Below are 16,057 nucleotides of genomic sequence, written 5' to 3'. Positions count from 1 at the left end.
TAATTGTAGATATTATTTCATCTTTAACAAGTTACCAAATTACGGCAGAGTTAACTAGCATCTATAAAATTGTTAACCTTTTTGATATTAGCTAAAAAATCATAAGTATAAGCATCAAGGTGCTAAAAATGTATGTAGCATGTTTGACATATAATTCATGAGAGAAGCCACGACACACTTAAATTGCGACAGTTTTTTATTCTCTCATTACTAGATCTTTCATTTCGGTATTCTATTTATGGCCGTGCCATAGTATAGATTTTGAGAAATTTTTTAAGTAACTTTTTGCCCAGTTAGATCACGCATAGCGTCCTTAACAGATAAGTATATAAACTGTTAATGCACAGGGTGAACGAAATATAATTGCAAAGTAATACGTACGTTTGTAATATAAAATATTTTCTCTTGTGAAGATAGGCATTGAACGCTGAGATTTCAGAATATCCTCGATGTTGAATATCCAAGACTTACTGACACGTAGCCCTTTGGTGAGACTTTGTGCTTTGGAGGATTTGTGATCATGAATTTGCATATATCCTTCGATCACGAATTTGCGATTTGCTTTTATTCTTCGCGTTAAAAACTCTGGGATTTCATCCCTTTTAATGTGTTTAGGAAAGGCGATAGACTTAGGAACTATGTAGTTTTATAGCTTAAATTGAATATTTCATGCTTTTTGCTTTGTACATTGGTAATGTAGCAGAATAATTGCAATTTTCTTTGCCACATCTTAAGAGGTATGCAGTCTTTGTATACATTTGTTCAGTCTTCTACCTTTGCTTAGTTAGCAATTTTACTTCAGAAATGGACATCTTCATCGTCGTCTGTTCGGTCCTCACTTTCACCAATGTAGATTTTTTCGGTGTCTTTTCTAAACTGGTCCATGCTGAATGGCCTGATATCATCATGTGAGTGTGCACCAAGATATTTGTATCGATATCCGTCGTTTTCTCCTCCATCGTCCCTAGTGGGGGGACCAAGATTGGGTGCGGGTCCAATGGTTTGATCCTTATGTACACGAGCACCACCTTCTGCTTCGCACCTGTCAGTAAAGAATAACATAACGGAGAATAAGAACGTTAACGTAGAACAATAAACAAAATTAAGTTAATTAAGAATGACATAATGCTTACCGAAATTAACGTTTCATATAAAACTCGCCATATAGTCCATATAGAAATATAAAAAAAAAATTAAATATGTATTGGTATTAGTAGAAAAGGATTTCATTTAATCAGCCTTATAAGGTAAAATTTCTGTAATTCATTTAAATTTTTCACAATTGAATCACTAACGGTGACTAACCTATGCTCTAAGTATTGATCAAAAATTATCAAAAATTTAATTATATAGCTCACTTCCTTTGACGGAGAAGTTGATAGAGTGATGAAGAGCGAAAGATAAATTAAAATTTGCGTGAGCTAAAAAATTACCAAACATGAGCACTTGCTGTAGGTTATCATTATGAAAGTTTAAAAAACGTGACAGTGGAATATGTAGTCTAACAAGTTTGTTAATATATGCAATGCGATACGTTTCAGGCGCGTTAACAAATAGCAATAAATCATTATTTGTGATAAGAAAAAAAAACGAGTAAAAAAGCAACGACTTTGATGTGCGAATCGAGAACTTTTTTTTTTCGCATCTGCCATATTGCATGCATTCCTCCAGTTAATAGCCAGTTGCTTCAGGTACAATGAATGGTAGATGTATAAGATTAATTCGATGAAGGGAAACCTGAGTAATACGTATATGGATAACCTATGACATAGGTTATCCATGGATGAGAGGAGGAGACTGAAAAGCCAAAAAAATGGTGATGATCAAAGGAATACTTCTTGTAGTGAGGCTTGCTTCAAATCCGGTCATGTGTGTGTAGTGTTTTGTGTTTTATTCATATGACATAGGCCTTATGAGATAGGAATAAAAAAAATAGCATTAGCATTATAGAGGCATATAATGCAGGAAAGCAAGCTTATACAGCATCAGCCCAAAAAAAAAAAAAAAAAAAAAACCTTTCCATTTCATCCATCCATTCGCTTCAAAAGTTCGTGCAGTTCTTCCTTTAGTTGATTTAAGCTATCAACTTCCACAACGACAGATGGAAGTTTGTTTCAGCAGTCAACCACCCGCTGGCTAAAGGCAAATTTCCGCACATCTATTATACAACTGTATTTCTTCAATTTGTATTTATGCCCCCTCAGGGACGTAATCTGAACAAGAGGAAGGATCCCATCAGCATTGAGTTTGCTCAAATCATTGAAGGCCTTACACACCTCAATCAGATCACCTCGCAGGTGCCTAGTCTCCAGATTCTGAAATCTGCAGAACTTAAGCCTTTCTTCGTAAGAGCAACCCTTCGTTCCCCTCACCAATCGGCGCCTCCGTAGCCAGGTGGGAAGGAGCAGCAGTGCGTAGCACACGCTTCTTGATTAGACCGGGGTTCGAGCCCGTCACCACCAAATACGGAGGATGCGGAAAGGTCATTCAGGGAATGACCACCGCATATCCCGGAACAATATGGCCTTAGTTGCTAATGCTCCTAAAAACCAAATAACAACAACAACAACAACCCTCACCAATCACGTTGCCCTTCACTGTACTCCTTCCAGCAGCTCTACATCCTTCCTAAAATGAGGCCTCCAGATCTGTATGCAGTACTCAGGGTGTAGCCTGACCATTGCATTATACAAAGGAATAATCACCTCCTTGTGTATATATTTTTATATCTTCATATGTAAAATTGCAATTTGTTTTCTCCAATGTTTAATCCTACACTTTTATAATTAGTAATAATGTTGTTGTTTTCTCCTTTCTTATCCTTGATTGTATTAGCCTTTACTGTAAACCCCTGGCTTGTAGCCGTGAAGGGTATTGTGTACGGCGTGTGCCTTTTGTATGCAATAAAGAGTTCTTCTTCCTTATTCCTGCTAGCAAAATTCCTGTATATCATTGACAAGACCCCATGACCTGCTCTGGCAGCCTATCTGCACTGCTCAGAAAACTTCATATCTGACTGCACAATTACCCCCAGGTCTTTTTCATTCTCTACTACATATACCCTGAGTGTAGTATCGCACATTTGGTACCAATGTGACTTGGTACCAAATGTGCGATACTTGGAGTTACTGCTACCCATATGTAGTATTTTGCATTTGTCAATGTTAAACTTCAGTTGTCACTTCTCGGTCCATCTGCTCAACTTTTCTAGATCCTGCTGCAGTAGCGTACCGTCCTTATTGTCATTAACAACCCTACCAACCTTCATTTCGCCTGAAAACTTGGACATTAAGCCTAATATACTTTCATCAATATCATTGATAAATACAGAAAACAACAATGGACCCAACACCGAACCCTGGGAGACTCCATTAATAACATTAGTCCACGAAGAGCAATATCCATTGATTACCATTATCTGTCTTCTCCCACTCAATCATTCCTTTATCCACAGCAGCAACTTGTCCTTAATGCCATACTACTCCAGTTTGTAGAGTAATCTTCCATGTGCAACAATATCAAAAGCTTTCCTGAAATCCAAGTATATGATATCAAAATTATTCTTTGCATCCAGTTCCTTTGCGACCACATCATAGTATCCAGTCAAATTGGTGAGACAAGACTTCCCCTTAATAAACCCATGCTGTGTCTGAACTAAAACTGTAGTGTGTCTAGACGATGCTGCAATGCTTCTTTAACCAGTGATTTCATTATTTTCCCAGAAAAGAAGGTTAAACTAACAGGTCTGTAATTACTCGTGTCCCCCTTTGATCCTCCTTTATGAATTGGGGAATGATGGATTATGGAACGTATATAAATAAATAAATAAGTAAATTTTCTGTTTATACTCCGGGACGATCAAATGAGTTCACAAGATAGACAGAATACAAGAAACACCACCGTATTCAGCAGTCACAGGCTTGAACCCCGGTCACTCAAGGCACGTGTACTTATGCACCCGCGCGCCTGACCACTAGGCTACGGCGGCCCTGCTATCTGCACATCTCCACCGTGTTGGCTTTCCCTGAGTCCAAGGATGCTCTCATAATAAAATAATAATAATAATTGTTAGAAAGCTGGAAAAAATTTTCTAAAAGAGCCAAATATAAAATTTCAAATGAGTCGAGGTGTTATATGCAGACGGACGAACAAATAAATGATAATTGCTAATCTTGATTTCTGTTGGTCCGATTTTAATGAAATTTTGTAAGGCTTATTGGATCTTTTTAAAAAAAGCGAAATGTAAAATTTAATCAAAATCCATCCATTAAGAGTCGAGTTATTATATGTGGACGGACGGACCTAAAAATACTGGTAGCTTGAACTAATAGCTTTCGAGTAAGTTTTGAAGCTATTGGTTTTAACTAATAGCTTTTCTTTGTCAGCCATTAAGAGAAATAATTATGCAGGTGAGGTAACGTAACGAAAGTTCACGCTTACGTAATGGTTACGAAATAATGAGGCATAAAAAAAATACATTGTTTAGATTCCATATTGCAGAAACTTCCTTTGCTATGTGTGTGTGTGTATTAAGAAACTTCGATATTTTCGCTTTATTGATTTTATTGCTACCAATTGAAATGCCAATAACTAGAAAGATTAGATTGCAAATTGCAGTAATAAACAATCTTTATTGCAGGTCTGTAAGCATGTTACAGTACAAGCAAAATTCCCATCACATTTAAGTAAATAAGAGGTTATTGGAGTAAGCCATCCTGCCTGCTCTGGCAGACGACCTTCTCCCCGAAGGACCAATTATAATGCAGTTGTTTGCTGCGTCATTGATCCACCGTTATGGCAATAACGGTGGATGACAATGGAAATGATAAGCGTTTTTCTCAAGGCCTTTAGTGCGAAAGCCTATTTGTTCTTATTATAAGGAGATCTTGAAGCTGTTTTCGATAGTGTAAACATCAGAGCACTTCTAGCATTGCTGGAGCTCTATTTTTCACATTACATGCACTAGCATTCCTGAAGTCCTTGCTCAGTGAGCGAATGATGCACTTCCAAAAGAATAATAGGGTATACCCTAGAACAGTGCTTCCCAAAACTTTTTGCTCGCGGTCCCCTTTTGGCTTCGAAAAATAACCACGGATCCTCACATCCTTGCTCACGTAAATGTAGGGTCTCCAGTTGATATGTATCCAAAATTAAAAATTTATATCTCAAAACTGATTTATTTTACGAGTATCTTTATCTGCCTTTTTACACTGACACAAAAAAACAACTGAATTATAAACTGTCACTATTTGAGCATGCATTCAATCGTACCTCATAGGCTACTAGTGTGAAGAATGGTGTTGTTTCTTCGTCTCAAAGTCCTTTAAAGTTGACAGTGATTGCTGACAACTGAATTCTCATGTCGGGTGCGACATCCAGGCTTTAACGAAATTTATATTTTGTTTCAGCAGTCCTTGAAAATCCAGCTTCGCACAGATAAGTTGTGGGAAACGGAAGAAATTCAAGCACTGCATATTTAGATACCTGTGAATATTCTTGAAGAAGTCTGCACCAGAATTCAATTACAGGAACTCAGTGAATTTCTGTTTCAAGCCAGTATCAGATGTAATATCTATCAAATACAGTATTTATAATTTTTCACTGACATACCATCCGATTTCTCTGAAACACAAAATGGATTTCGAACCCATATAGCGTCAGCGGTAGAAGATGGGAAGTACAGTATTTCTGAAACGCCTCTTACAAACCATTTAAATATTGGACGATGCTACCATAAATAGTTTCTTCCAGCATCATCCAACACAGTTTTTAGCTCTTTTTCCATCGTTTTGGCAACAAGCGCTTGTCGATGGAGCATACAGTAACTACTCGAACAAGACTGCGCCACCACGCCTGCGTTTTTCCTGTCATTGCTCTGGCCCCATCAGTGCACTCATCAATGCACTTTTCCCAATCGATTTCATGTTCTATCATGTAACTACTGTACTTATGATATTAAGCATTTCTTCTCCAGTCGCGCGACTTTCAAGAGATTTACAACGCAGCAAATCGTGCTCGATTTTGTTGTGGAACAAGTGACTTACAAATACAAGTAATACTCTTCTACCGCCCAACCATCCCTCTATCTATACATTAGTTTTTCCCTAATGCCATATTGCATGACAAAGTTGTACTGAAATCTTGGTATACAATGTGAACTTAAATTTTTATATCCGATTCGTTCTTGATTACCTGATAATAGCTAATCAGATTGGTCGGACAATATTTCCCCAGGATCAAATCATGCTGCGATTTTTCGTATAATTTTGTCCTTGTCAAGATTAGACTGATCTACTTATTTAAACATAGATTCGGAAGCCGCTGAGACCGAGTAGGCAGACGCAAGAGTACAGTAATATTCACGTTTGTGTTCATTGTGGTTTAAGTCTACATGATTGATAGATACATTACTAATCTTGTATTTTCTATATCGTATAAATTTCTCTGACCTTATGTGAACGTCCTGGAGCATGAACAAAAAAGGATTGTTTTGGAAGTTTTTCTTAATGAAGCCTCAAACACGAAAGGTGTTAGAAAGGAAAAGTTAGTTTTGTGAGTTTGGAGCTGGACAGTGAATGGGTGTTAACTGGTTGAGACACGTGTTTGAATTTGGCTTGGAAGGCTACAGGAGAATTACAGAAGTTAATTTAGAAGAACAGTCCTTCTAGTTCTTTGCCCTCAGGCAGGCTCAGGGCTCCATCGACGCCATGCTTCTCTATCTTGTGCTTTCCTTTTGATATTTGCGTAATTTCCTCTTCCCATCCAATTCATCATTCCAGTTCTCCTTCTCCCTTAAGCTCTTCTCGTACATCTTCCTCTAAATCATTTTCCTCAACGCGCTTTCTCTTCTCAATACATGTCCCATAAAGTTCTTTTGTCTTCTTCTTAGTTCTTTTACTAACATTCTCTCTTTTCCTACTTTCCTCAAGACTTCCTCATTACTCACTCTGTCCGCCCACTTAACCCTTGTCCGTAGAAGTATCTTTTAGAAAAGGCACTCATCAGAATTGAACGTCTTTGAGACAGAGAATGGAGGGAGTTCATAAGAGATGAGCTGTTAACTAACTTGACCTCTCTTGAATAGAATCAAGGAACCGGAAAGAAGTTTCGGGCGCACTACCCCTAGATGTAGGAACAATATTCCATGTTGGGCGGATCTGAGATTTGTACAGAGCCATATTTCAGAATTTCTTTTGAGAAAAGAAATTCTGGGAGTGAAAAGTATACCCAGCATTTTTGATGCAAAAGAAGCCGTATTTAGGATGTGCTTATCCCAAGAGAGATTAGAAGTCAGGGTAACAATCCCCAATACAGATATGTAATCTTGTCTAGAAATCAGTGTCATCAAAGATAAGAATAGGCCTGTAGACTCTAATTTTTGAAAGAAAGAAGACACGCCCGGGTTTTAGAATGATTTGGAGTAAACTGTATTCTCTTCGCCCAAGTGGAACATAGCCGGGAGATCGGCATTTAAAAAATTGGAAGACAAATACTTAGTGAATATAATTACATGGGCACTGTTCTTCTGAATTGGCATTTAAGGAATTGGTACATATTCCAGAAGTTGAAGTTGTTTGGACAGGAAAAGGCTTCTCAAACTGGAAGGTGGAATGTAGTGTGTTATCACCAGCAAAGGTATGAATATGATTTTCAGTTAGTTATTGTTAGTTATTTTGGATTTAAGAGCATTAGCAACTATGGCCATATTGCTCCAGGGATATGCGGTAGTCATTCACTGACCTTTCCGCATCCTCCATATTTGGTGGGCACGGGCTCTAACTCCGGTCTAATCAAGAAGCGTGTGCTACGCACTGCTGCTCCTGCCCACCTGGCTACGGAGGCTGATTTTCAGTCAGTTGAAGGAGGCCGTTAATATACAAGAGGAAAGATTGTGAGAAAGAATTAAAGCTTCGAGAATACCAGCATGAGTTGAGAAGTTAAAAGAGATTGTTGTTATTGTTATTTTTGGCGCAAGGGCTGCTCAGGCCATATTGCGCCGTTAAAAGAGATAAGAGAGGGAGAGAAGTACGTACGGTCTGCAATCACCCGCAGCAAGCGGTTAGAGAGAAAACTGGCCACCCAAAAAACGTATGGCAATTCTATAACATGGAAAATTATATAGAAAACCTTTACTAAATGTGATCAAAAGCCTTAGAAATGTCCAGAGCAACTGCTAATTTTTGTTTTTCATTCAAACATTTTCATAGAATTTGTCCGACGATGTGTTGAGTACCATAAGCTAATATCACTAGTGGTATGGGATTATTTTACTACCGTGAATCGACATTGACGGAATCCAGATAGTGTAAGAGTTGGCTGAGAATGATGGATTTCTCGATTATTTTGGAAAGATTAGAGCTAAGTGTACTGGGAGGAGAATTGGATGGGAGAGAGGGATTTGTCATCCGTTTTCGGAACTGGTTGGATAGACGTGAGCAATTTCCATGCAGAAGGAAAAACACCACGGGAATACGAAAGTGTAAAAAGGTGACATAAAATAGGTGCAAACTTAGGAGTGCAACTCTTTGAGAACAAGGTGAAAGGTGCCACCTAGAGCTTTCTTGCCATCAAGATTGTTCAGAATTCTTTACATTCGGAAAATCACCGTAGGCAAATGAGTGGATAATGTTTTATATGGTAGAAGATGATTTACAAAGATCATGGATACAAGAGTTAGAAGAAAAGTACTGATAACAAAATGCCAATAAGCGAGTTTCATCTTTAGCTAATGGTATAACAGAACCCTCCTGTTGTGCCATTCAGCTGTCCATATATACTTGCAGAGGCGGAAGTATAGATGGACAGAAGTTGCAGCCAGTAGCTTGGGAAAGAGACCAGAAGGACCGATTATCACTTGGACAAGAAGCAAGTTTGCTCTCTTGGTGTGTTCAAAATATAGTTTGGATTGATTAATAATTATTTTAAAATTGTTGCCAGCTTTAGTGTAGGCAGAAATGAAGCCGGAGGTTTGGATATAGGCCAATTGTGATATGTTACATTTTTATCTTGAGCAGCCTTAGCACATTTATTGGAAAACCAAAGTTTTGGGCAGAATGTGGAAAAAAAAAAAAAAGATTTCATCACTACAAGAATAATTTTAATTTCACTGACATGATCCAAGCAAATATTAGGCTCGGAAGATTTTAAACAGTAATCAAACTAAGGAAAATAGAAACAGAAATCACGCAGCTTATCCCATTTCCTATTTTGTAATTTCAAACAACACGAGGCTGAGAATGACCATGAGAGAGAGTCTCCGCTGCAGAAAGAGAATATCACTAATTTGTGATCTGAGGTCCTAGAAGTCCGCTAATGTTGACTGTATAGTTGGAAGGGTTGTTGGTGAGGAAAAGATCAAAAGTGTTGAGTGTGTGGTTAGTATTATCTGGTATTCTGTTAGAAAATTGAACAAGTTGTCTAAAGTCATTAGCAATTGCAAAAATTCTCGACATCTCGACAAGTTGGGTCCATGTAACCAGAAAATTGAAGTCAGCCGCAATTGTGAACAGAAATCTTTGGCAAAGGATGCTAAGAAAAACAGCAAGGATTTCTTTACTTATATAAACTCTAAAAGGAAGGGGATGAATATGATTGGTCCACTTGACATCGATGGTTCGACTGTTGATGATCCTGCTCAGATAGCAAACAAACTGAATGAGTATTTTGCATCTACATTCACACGTGAGGAATTATTACAGTTTGAAAATGGAAGAAGGTTATCAAATTGTAGCAGTGTGCTTAATGATTTTGTAATAACTGAGAGCAAAGTGGAGGAGAAATTGTTGAAGTTAAACATAAGAAAGGCACCTGGGGTGGATGGGATCTATCCAGTTATTTTAAAGGAGGCGGCAAAGCAACTAAGCAAACCCTTAGCCATAATTATGAGAGCATCCTTGGACTCAGGGGAGGTTCCCACGGACTGGAGATGTGCAAATGTGTCCCCAATTCACAAAGGTGGATCGAAGGGTGACACGAGTAATTACAGACCAGTTAGTTTAACTTCTGTTCCGGGTAAAATAATGGAGTCACTGGTTAAAGATGCATTGCAGGATCATCTAGACAAGACTGCAGCAATAATTCAAACACAGCATGGGTTTGTTAAGGGAAAGTCTTGTCTGACAAATTTGATTGGTTATTATGATGTGGTCACAAAGGAACTGGATGCGAAAAATAATTTTGATATCATATACTTGGATTTCAGGAAAGCTTTTGACACTGTTGCGCATGGAAGACTACTGTACAAATTGGAGCAGAATGGTATTAAGGGTAAGTTGCTACAATGGATAAAAGGATGGTTAAGTGGGAGAAGACAGAGGGTGGTAATCAATGGGTGCTGCTCTTCATGGACTAATGTTATTAGTGGAGTCCCACAGGGTTCGGTGTTGGGTCCACTGTTGTTTTGTGTATTTATCAATGATATTGATGAAGGTATATCAGGCTTAATGTCGAAGTTTGCAGATGACACAAAGGTTGGCAGGGTTGTTAATGACAGTAATGGCAGTGTGCTACTGCAACAGGATCTAGATAATTTGGGCAGATGGGCTAAGAAGTGGCAACTGAAGTTCAACCTTGAGAAATGCAAAGTACTGCATATGGGTAGAAGTAACCCCAGAGAAACGTACCAACTGTGTGGTACTACACTTAAGGTGGTAGAAAATGAAAAAGACCTGGGAGTAATTGTGCAGTCAGATATGAAGTTTTCTGAGCAATGCAGACAGGCTGCTAGGGCAGGTCATGGGGTTTTGTCAATGATATATAGGAATTTTGCTAGCAGGGAAAAGGAGGTGATTGTCCCTCTGTATAAGGCAATGGTCAGGCCACGCCTTGAGTACTGCGTACAGGTCTGGAGGCCTCATTTTAGGAAGGATGTAGATTTGCTTGAGCGTGTACAGAGAAGAGCAACACGATTGGTGAGGGGAATGAAGGGATTCTCTTACCAAGAGAGGCTTAAGTTCTGCAAATTGCAGTGGCTGGAGACTAGGCACCTGCGCGGTGATCTGATTGAGGTGTATAAGGCCTTGAATGGGTTGAGCACGCTGAATTCTGATGGGATCCTTCCACTTGTTCAGATTACGAACCTACGGGGACATAAGTTCAAATTAAGAAAGGACAGATGTAGAATAGATGTGCGGAAATTTGCCTTTAGCCAGCGGGTGGTTAATTGCTGGAACAAACTTCCATCTGTCGTTGTGGAAGTTGATAGGTTAAATAAATTTAAGGAGGAACTGTACAGGCATTTGGAGGGAATGGCGTGATGATTTTTTTTTTTTTTTTTTTTTGGCTGATGCTGCATAAGCTCCTACACTTGCTTTCTTGCATCATGTGCCACTACTACTACTACTACTACTACTACTACATTAAAATCTCGGAGGAAGATTACCTCACTGCTTGGAAAGTTAGATTGGAGAAAGTAGAGTTTCAGTGAAAGGAAGTCAAAAGGTTTTGAGTGATTTGTAGAGTTGGAAGGGTCCTCATGGGTAGCACATTGGTTAATAATTATCTTCTCCACACCTGGGGGACTAGGCACGGGTTTGAATCCCATCAATGACACGAGGAACTTTTATGGAATTTTTTTTTTCTTTTTTTTTTTTTCAATTCGGTTATTCTGTTTCGGGCGAGGACAGCAAAGTTTTTTTTTTTTTCATGTAAATTCGAGTTTTTCGTCCAGCAAAAAATGCGTAAACCGGTGTATGAAGTCACTCCCGACAGTTGGAAGAACGATACAGGCCACACATGATTTTGATAGAACGGGGACATGAGATTTTAAGCTATTGGAGATCAGAGAGGAGTTTCCAGATTAGGAATCTCTGCCAAGGCATATCGGAGTGGACGTATGCTCAACTACCGCCTTTGAGGCGAAAGGAAGCATAGAGCGAATAATTAAGACAATTGAGATGTGTGGTGATTGAGCCAACTGATAATTGAGTTTATTTAAAAAAAAAAGTAAGTGGAGCTTGACAGATTGCAGGTGAAAGTGGATATCACTGAAATTGGAACTGAGACGATGCATATTTGTGAAATGAGTGAAGGTTTTTGGAGGTTTAGATCTTTTTTGCAGATAACTTTGTTCTGTTTGTTCGACTGTTCATGGTGCATCAAGTAGATATAGTAAAAATAGAAGGGAATATGTATTCATTAATGAAAATGTTTGATATGGTATACACACAGCAAGAATATACCTAGCTCCTTGACATAAGTTGACTTTTATTAAACAGTGAATTTGTTTACTGTTTAATAAAAGTAAACCATTCCAATCATTAGCTACAGTGTATAGGCAACAAGATTATTATATATACACTAGTTAATTCAGATAACTGTTACAAAGCTACCAATCGTCTCGATGCAGGGGACCATAATTGCATAGTGGATGCAATTACCGTCCTCCTCACACCGAGCGAAAAAAGGCGCCTGAGTTTGAATCCCGCCATTGACGCGAGGAATTTTCGTTGGGCTCTTTATTTTATTTTCCAATTTAAGCCGTTTTCAAACGTAGCCGAGTTAGCCGGTCTTCGGCGAAAGTTGCATGGATTTTTCTCCTGGAAACTCAGGTTTTTCGTCCAGCAAACAAGCAAATTGACCACAAAATACTCGCAACTTACAGACACAATATGTTGACGCCTCATGGCCTTTTTTGGCCTCTGGAGACTAAACATGGGTTTCATCGGTTCAGGCGTCCATTTGGCAAAGTGGTGATACTGCACCTGGTGGTGAGAGTTATCTACCACTTAGCATTGCCTGGTGACTCAGAGGATTGGCCGTTCCTCTGTGTAACGTGGACGCTACATTTACCGACGGTTATGTAGGCCTAGAGTGCTGGAGATAACCACCTAGGTGGTTATCTCCAATACTCTAGGCGCAGTGGTTCTGCACCTAGGGGGAAATCCAGTGTTACTAACGGTCTCACTATCATGAAGTTGTAGGAAGAGGATATGGTTGTCACTCTTGGGAAATTTTCAAACGTACCGAATCTAATTCGCCTTCGTGGATGGTGATTATACCGACACAGTTCGCATAATCACCGTCCTTCCCACACGGGGGTGGAAAGACTTGAGTTCGAATCTCGTCAATGACGCGAGGAATTTTTATAGGTCTTTTCACGACTTGGCTGAGCTAGTTGGTCTCAGGAGATTGTTGTTGTTGTTGTTATTTGGTTTTTAGGAGCATTAGCAACTAAGGCCATATTGCTCCGAGGATAATATGCGGTGGTCATTCCCTGACCTTTCCGCATCTCAGTATTTGGTGGTCACGGGCTCGAACCCCGGTTTAATCAAGAAGCGTGTGCTACGAGGAGAGGGTAGCATGGTTTTAATTCCAAGAAACTCCCAGCTTTTTCGTCCATGAGCAAATCGACGACAGAACACACCCAATTTACAGATATATTATTAGTGAACGGGTTAGTGCCATTGCACCATATTTTGTTCGTAGTGAACTGCCGAAGTAGATAAATTAGCATCGTTTTAATTGTATCTCATATTGTGATTGCTTTCACAACGAGTTGCCATGGTGTTGCACTACCTCGAATAAGTAACGCTTCACCGATGGAGAACACTAATGTTACTTATTCTCGGCGGATACCACCACCCAGACGGCATCGTTACAAGGCTTCTTTGTATTTGCGTGGGATAATAGCTCTATTATCCACTTGTTCCTATTAGACTTAGAACGCAAAAAATATAGAGTAAAGTAATAGTAGGAGAGGAAGAAGAAAATAAACTGTGTAAAAGAATGAAAGGGACAGTAATTCCTCCAACTCACACCACTCATAACTCCTCGGTTATGCAATGCTTCCCCAGTAGGAAAGACTATTCTTGGAAATTCCGGGCAGCATCAGGCTCCCCCTGGTGGCCGTTTCAAGGCTTATTGGCTTATCATCGGTGGACGGGTAGATACCCTGGTGTTGCAATCGTGACAATCCTGTTATGAAGTCTAATTCCATCAATATGAGAGATGCCTGATGATGCTGATGATGTGCAATAGTATACATGAAGATGATTGTTTTGCAAAGTATGAGACTACGCGTCTAGTGAATCTTAGGCGTAGTCTTATGCTTTATGCAAAATAATCACACAAACATATAATATATGGCGCAATATGGCCTAAGTTGCTGTGCGCCTAAAACCCTACAACAACCAACCGAATCCAAATTATCCAGTCCTTTGAATTTTCATTAAATAGTAATATTGAAAAATATTTCTTGACTGAATGTCTAAACTAAACAACCTCTTTCAAATGGTAATATTGATATGACATTTTATCTTATCTTCATACAAGACAGTACGGGTAGCTGTAGCTCGCCTCCTCACGGCATAGTGGGTACTGGGAGTCAGTGTGGATAGATACAACACACAAATCAACATACCTTTAAACATAACAAAGCGCACACTTTACAAATATTACAATTTTCACACTTCTGTCCCTCTTACAGAGTTTATATCATCACACATTTCTGTCCCTCTTACAGAGTTTATATCATCACAGAGAACCACGGCGAAATTCAGCTAATGTTCAGGAGCTGCTTTATATAAAATATAACACGTCTATGTGCATGTTACAATACGACCGGACTGTGGAGGTAAGCTCACATCTGCTTTATTACGCAGATTGAAAATTAAATCCACGCTGAAAGGACGAGACAATTTGACGATTTAGAGGACTTAACAAATTTACTGATAATGGCAAGTTCAAAAGCATTAAATAATGTTGCCAGCCCCACGCGTGATCTCACAAATACAGGGTGGCCATAATTAAAGTATTCCTATTCAGAGCTCTCTGTAGCTCTAAGTAATAAGCGGAATGCCACCAAAATTAGTAAGTAACCTATTCAAGATGGGAAGAAGGATCCCGTGAAAAAAAAAAAAAAAAAAATTTGTTGCTAAATCTGCCGATAGGGGATAATATGTCCTTGTACAAGAGGAAAGACATGACAAAGTACCAACAAATAAATAACTGAGACAAACCTTAATGAAATTACAGATTTTTATTTATCCTCTGCAAAAAAAACAAAAAAACTGAACTAAACTGCCTGAGGAAATGGTGTCATAGTTCCAACCTCACTCACAATTTACTCCCAATGGTCGATGATGTCACTGATGGAGTTGGTTTTTGATGTTATTACCATTGTACTGGACCAGAAATTGAATTCGATGCACAGTGTGCTCGACTGCAGAATGCAACGTCTCCGGAGTAATGTTCCGCACATGCTGCGTTACGTTGTCCTTTAAGACAGCCAGGTTAGGAACCCTTCCTCGATAAACATTGGCCTCGAGATGTCCCCCCCCCACAGTCAAAAATCACACGGTGTAAGGTGAGGCGAACGTGGTGTCCATGCAGTGGGAAACAAACGACTAATGACTCTTTTTGCAGTAAAGTGATGCTGGAGAAGCTGCTGTACTGGTCGTGCGATATGAGGAGGAGTTTCATCTTGCATAAAAAAATGTCTCATTCTCTTTGCTGCAGTTGAGGAACAATGAAACTACTCAGTATGTGCTAATATCTTTGTGCTGTAACGGAACAGGTGGCTGCTCCTGCTGGGTGCAATTCCTCGAAAAAGTATGGCCCTAGGATGAAATTTGAAGTCACACCACACCAGACGGTGATTTTCGGCGAGTGCAGTGGGATTTGCTGAATGCAAAACTGCTGAATATGCATTGCATCCATATTCAGCAGTTTTGAATGTTGACAGTCCCATCGAGATAAAAACGGGCTTCATCTCCCCAAAGAATGTTCCATGGCCAGGCATCATCCACTTCCATTCTGGCCAAAAACGTTAGAGCAAATGCCATTCGTTTTTCTGGATCATCTCTTTGCAGTTGCTGCTGGCGACTGATCTTGTATGGATAATAGTGGATTAGATTCCGAAGAATTTTCCATGCAGTGGAATATGGGACATCCAATTGCCTCGCTACTCCCCGTGCGCTGCTACTAGTACAAGCCGCTGTATCCATAGATCGGTCAACGATAGCCATTTCAACTTCCTGTGCTACCTAAGGTGAAACAGGCTTCCTTCCTCTTCCAGGCTTAACAATAAAGGATCCAGTTTCCTCAAATTTGTTAATCA

General features: G+C 39.3%; 1 protein-coding gene across 1 annotated transcript in view; it reads right to left on the bottom strand.

Moving 5' to 3' along the window:
* Positions 1-798: 798 nt before the first annotated feature.
* LOC150085609 (uncharacterized) overlaps positions 799-16,057 on the bottom strand; it is a 45,856-nt gene continuing 30,597 nt past the window's right edge. The window contains exon 5 of the mRNA XM_090374616.1: positions 799-1,042. Coding sequence (XP_090230742.1) covers positions 799-1,042 — 244 coding nt within the window. The remainder of the gene's footprint in view (positions 1,043-16,057) is intronic.

The sequence above is a fragment of the Mastigoproctus giganteus genome, chromosome 5 (assembly GCF_048544385.1).
Source record: "Mastigoproctus giganteus isolate SK-2022 chromosome 5, ASM4854438v1, whole genome shotgun sequence".
Taxonomy (NCBI): Eukaryota; Metazoa; Arthropoda; class Arachnida; order Uropygi; family Thelyphonidae; genus Mastigoproctus; species Mastigoproctus giganteus.
Note: the sequence above shows the minus strand (reverse complement) of the source record. Positions and strands in the feature narration are given on the sequence as shown.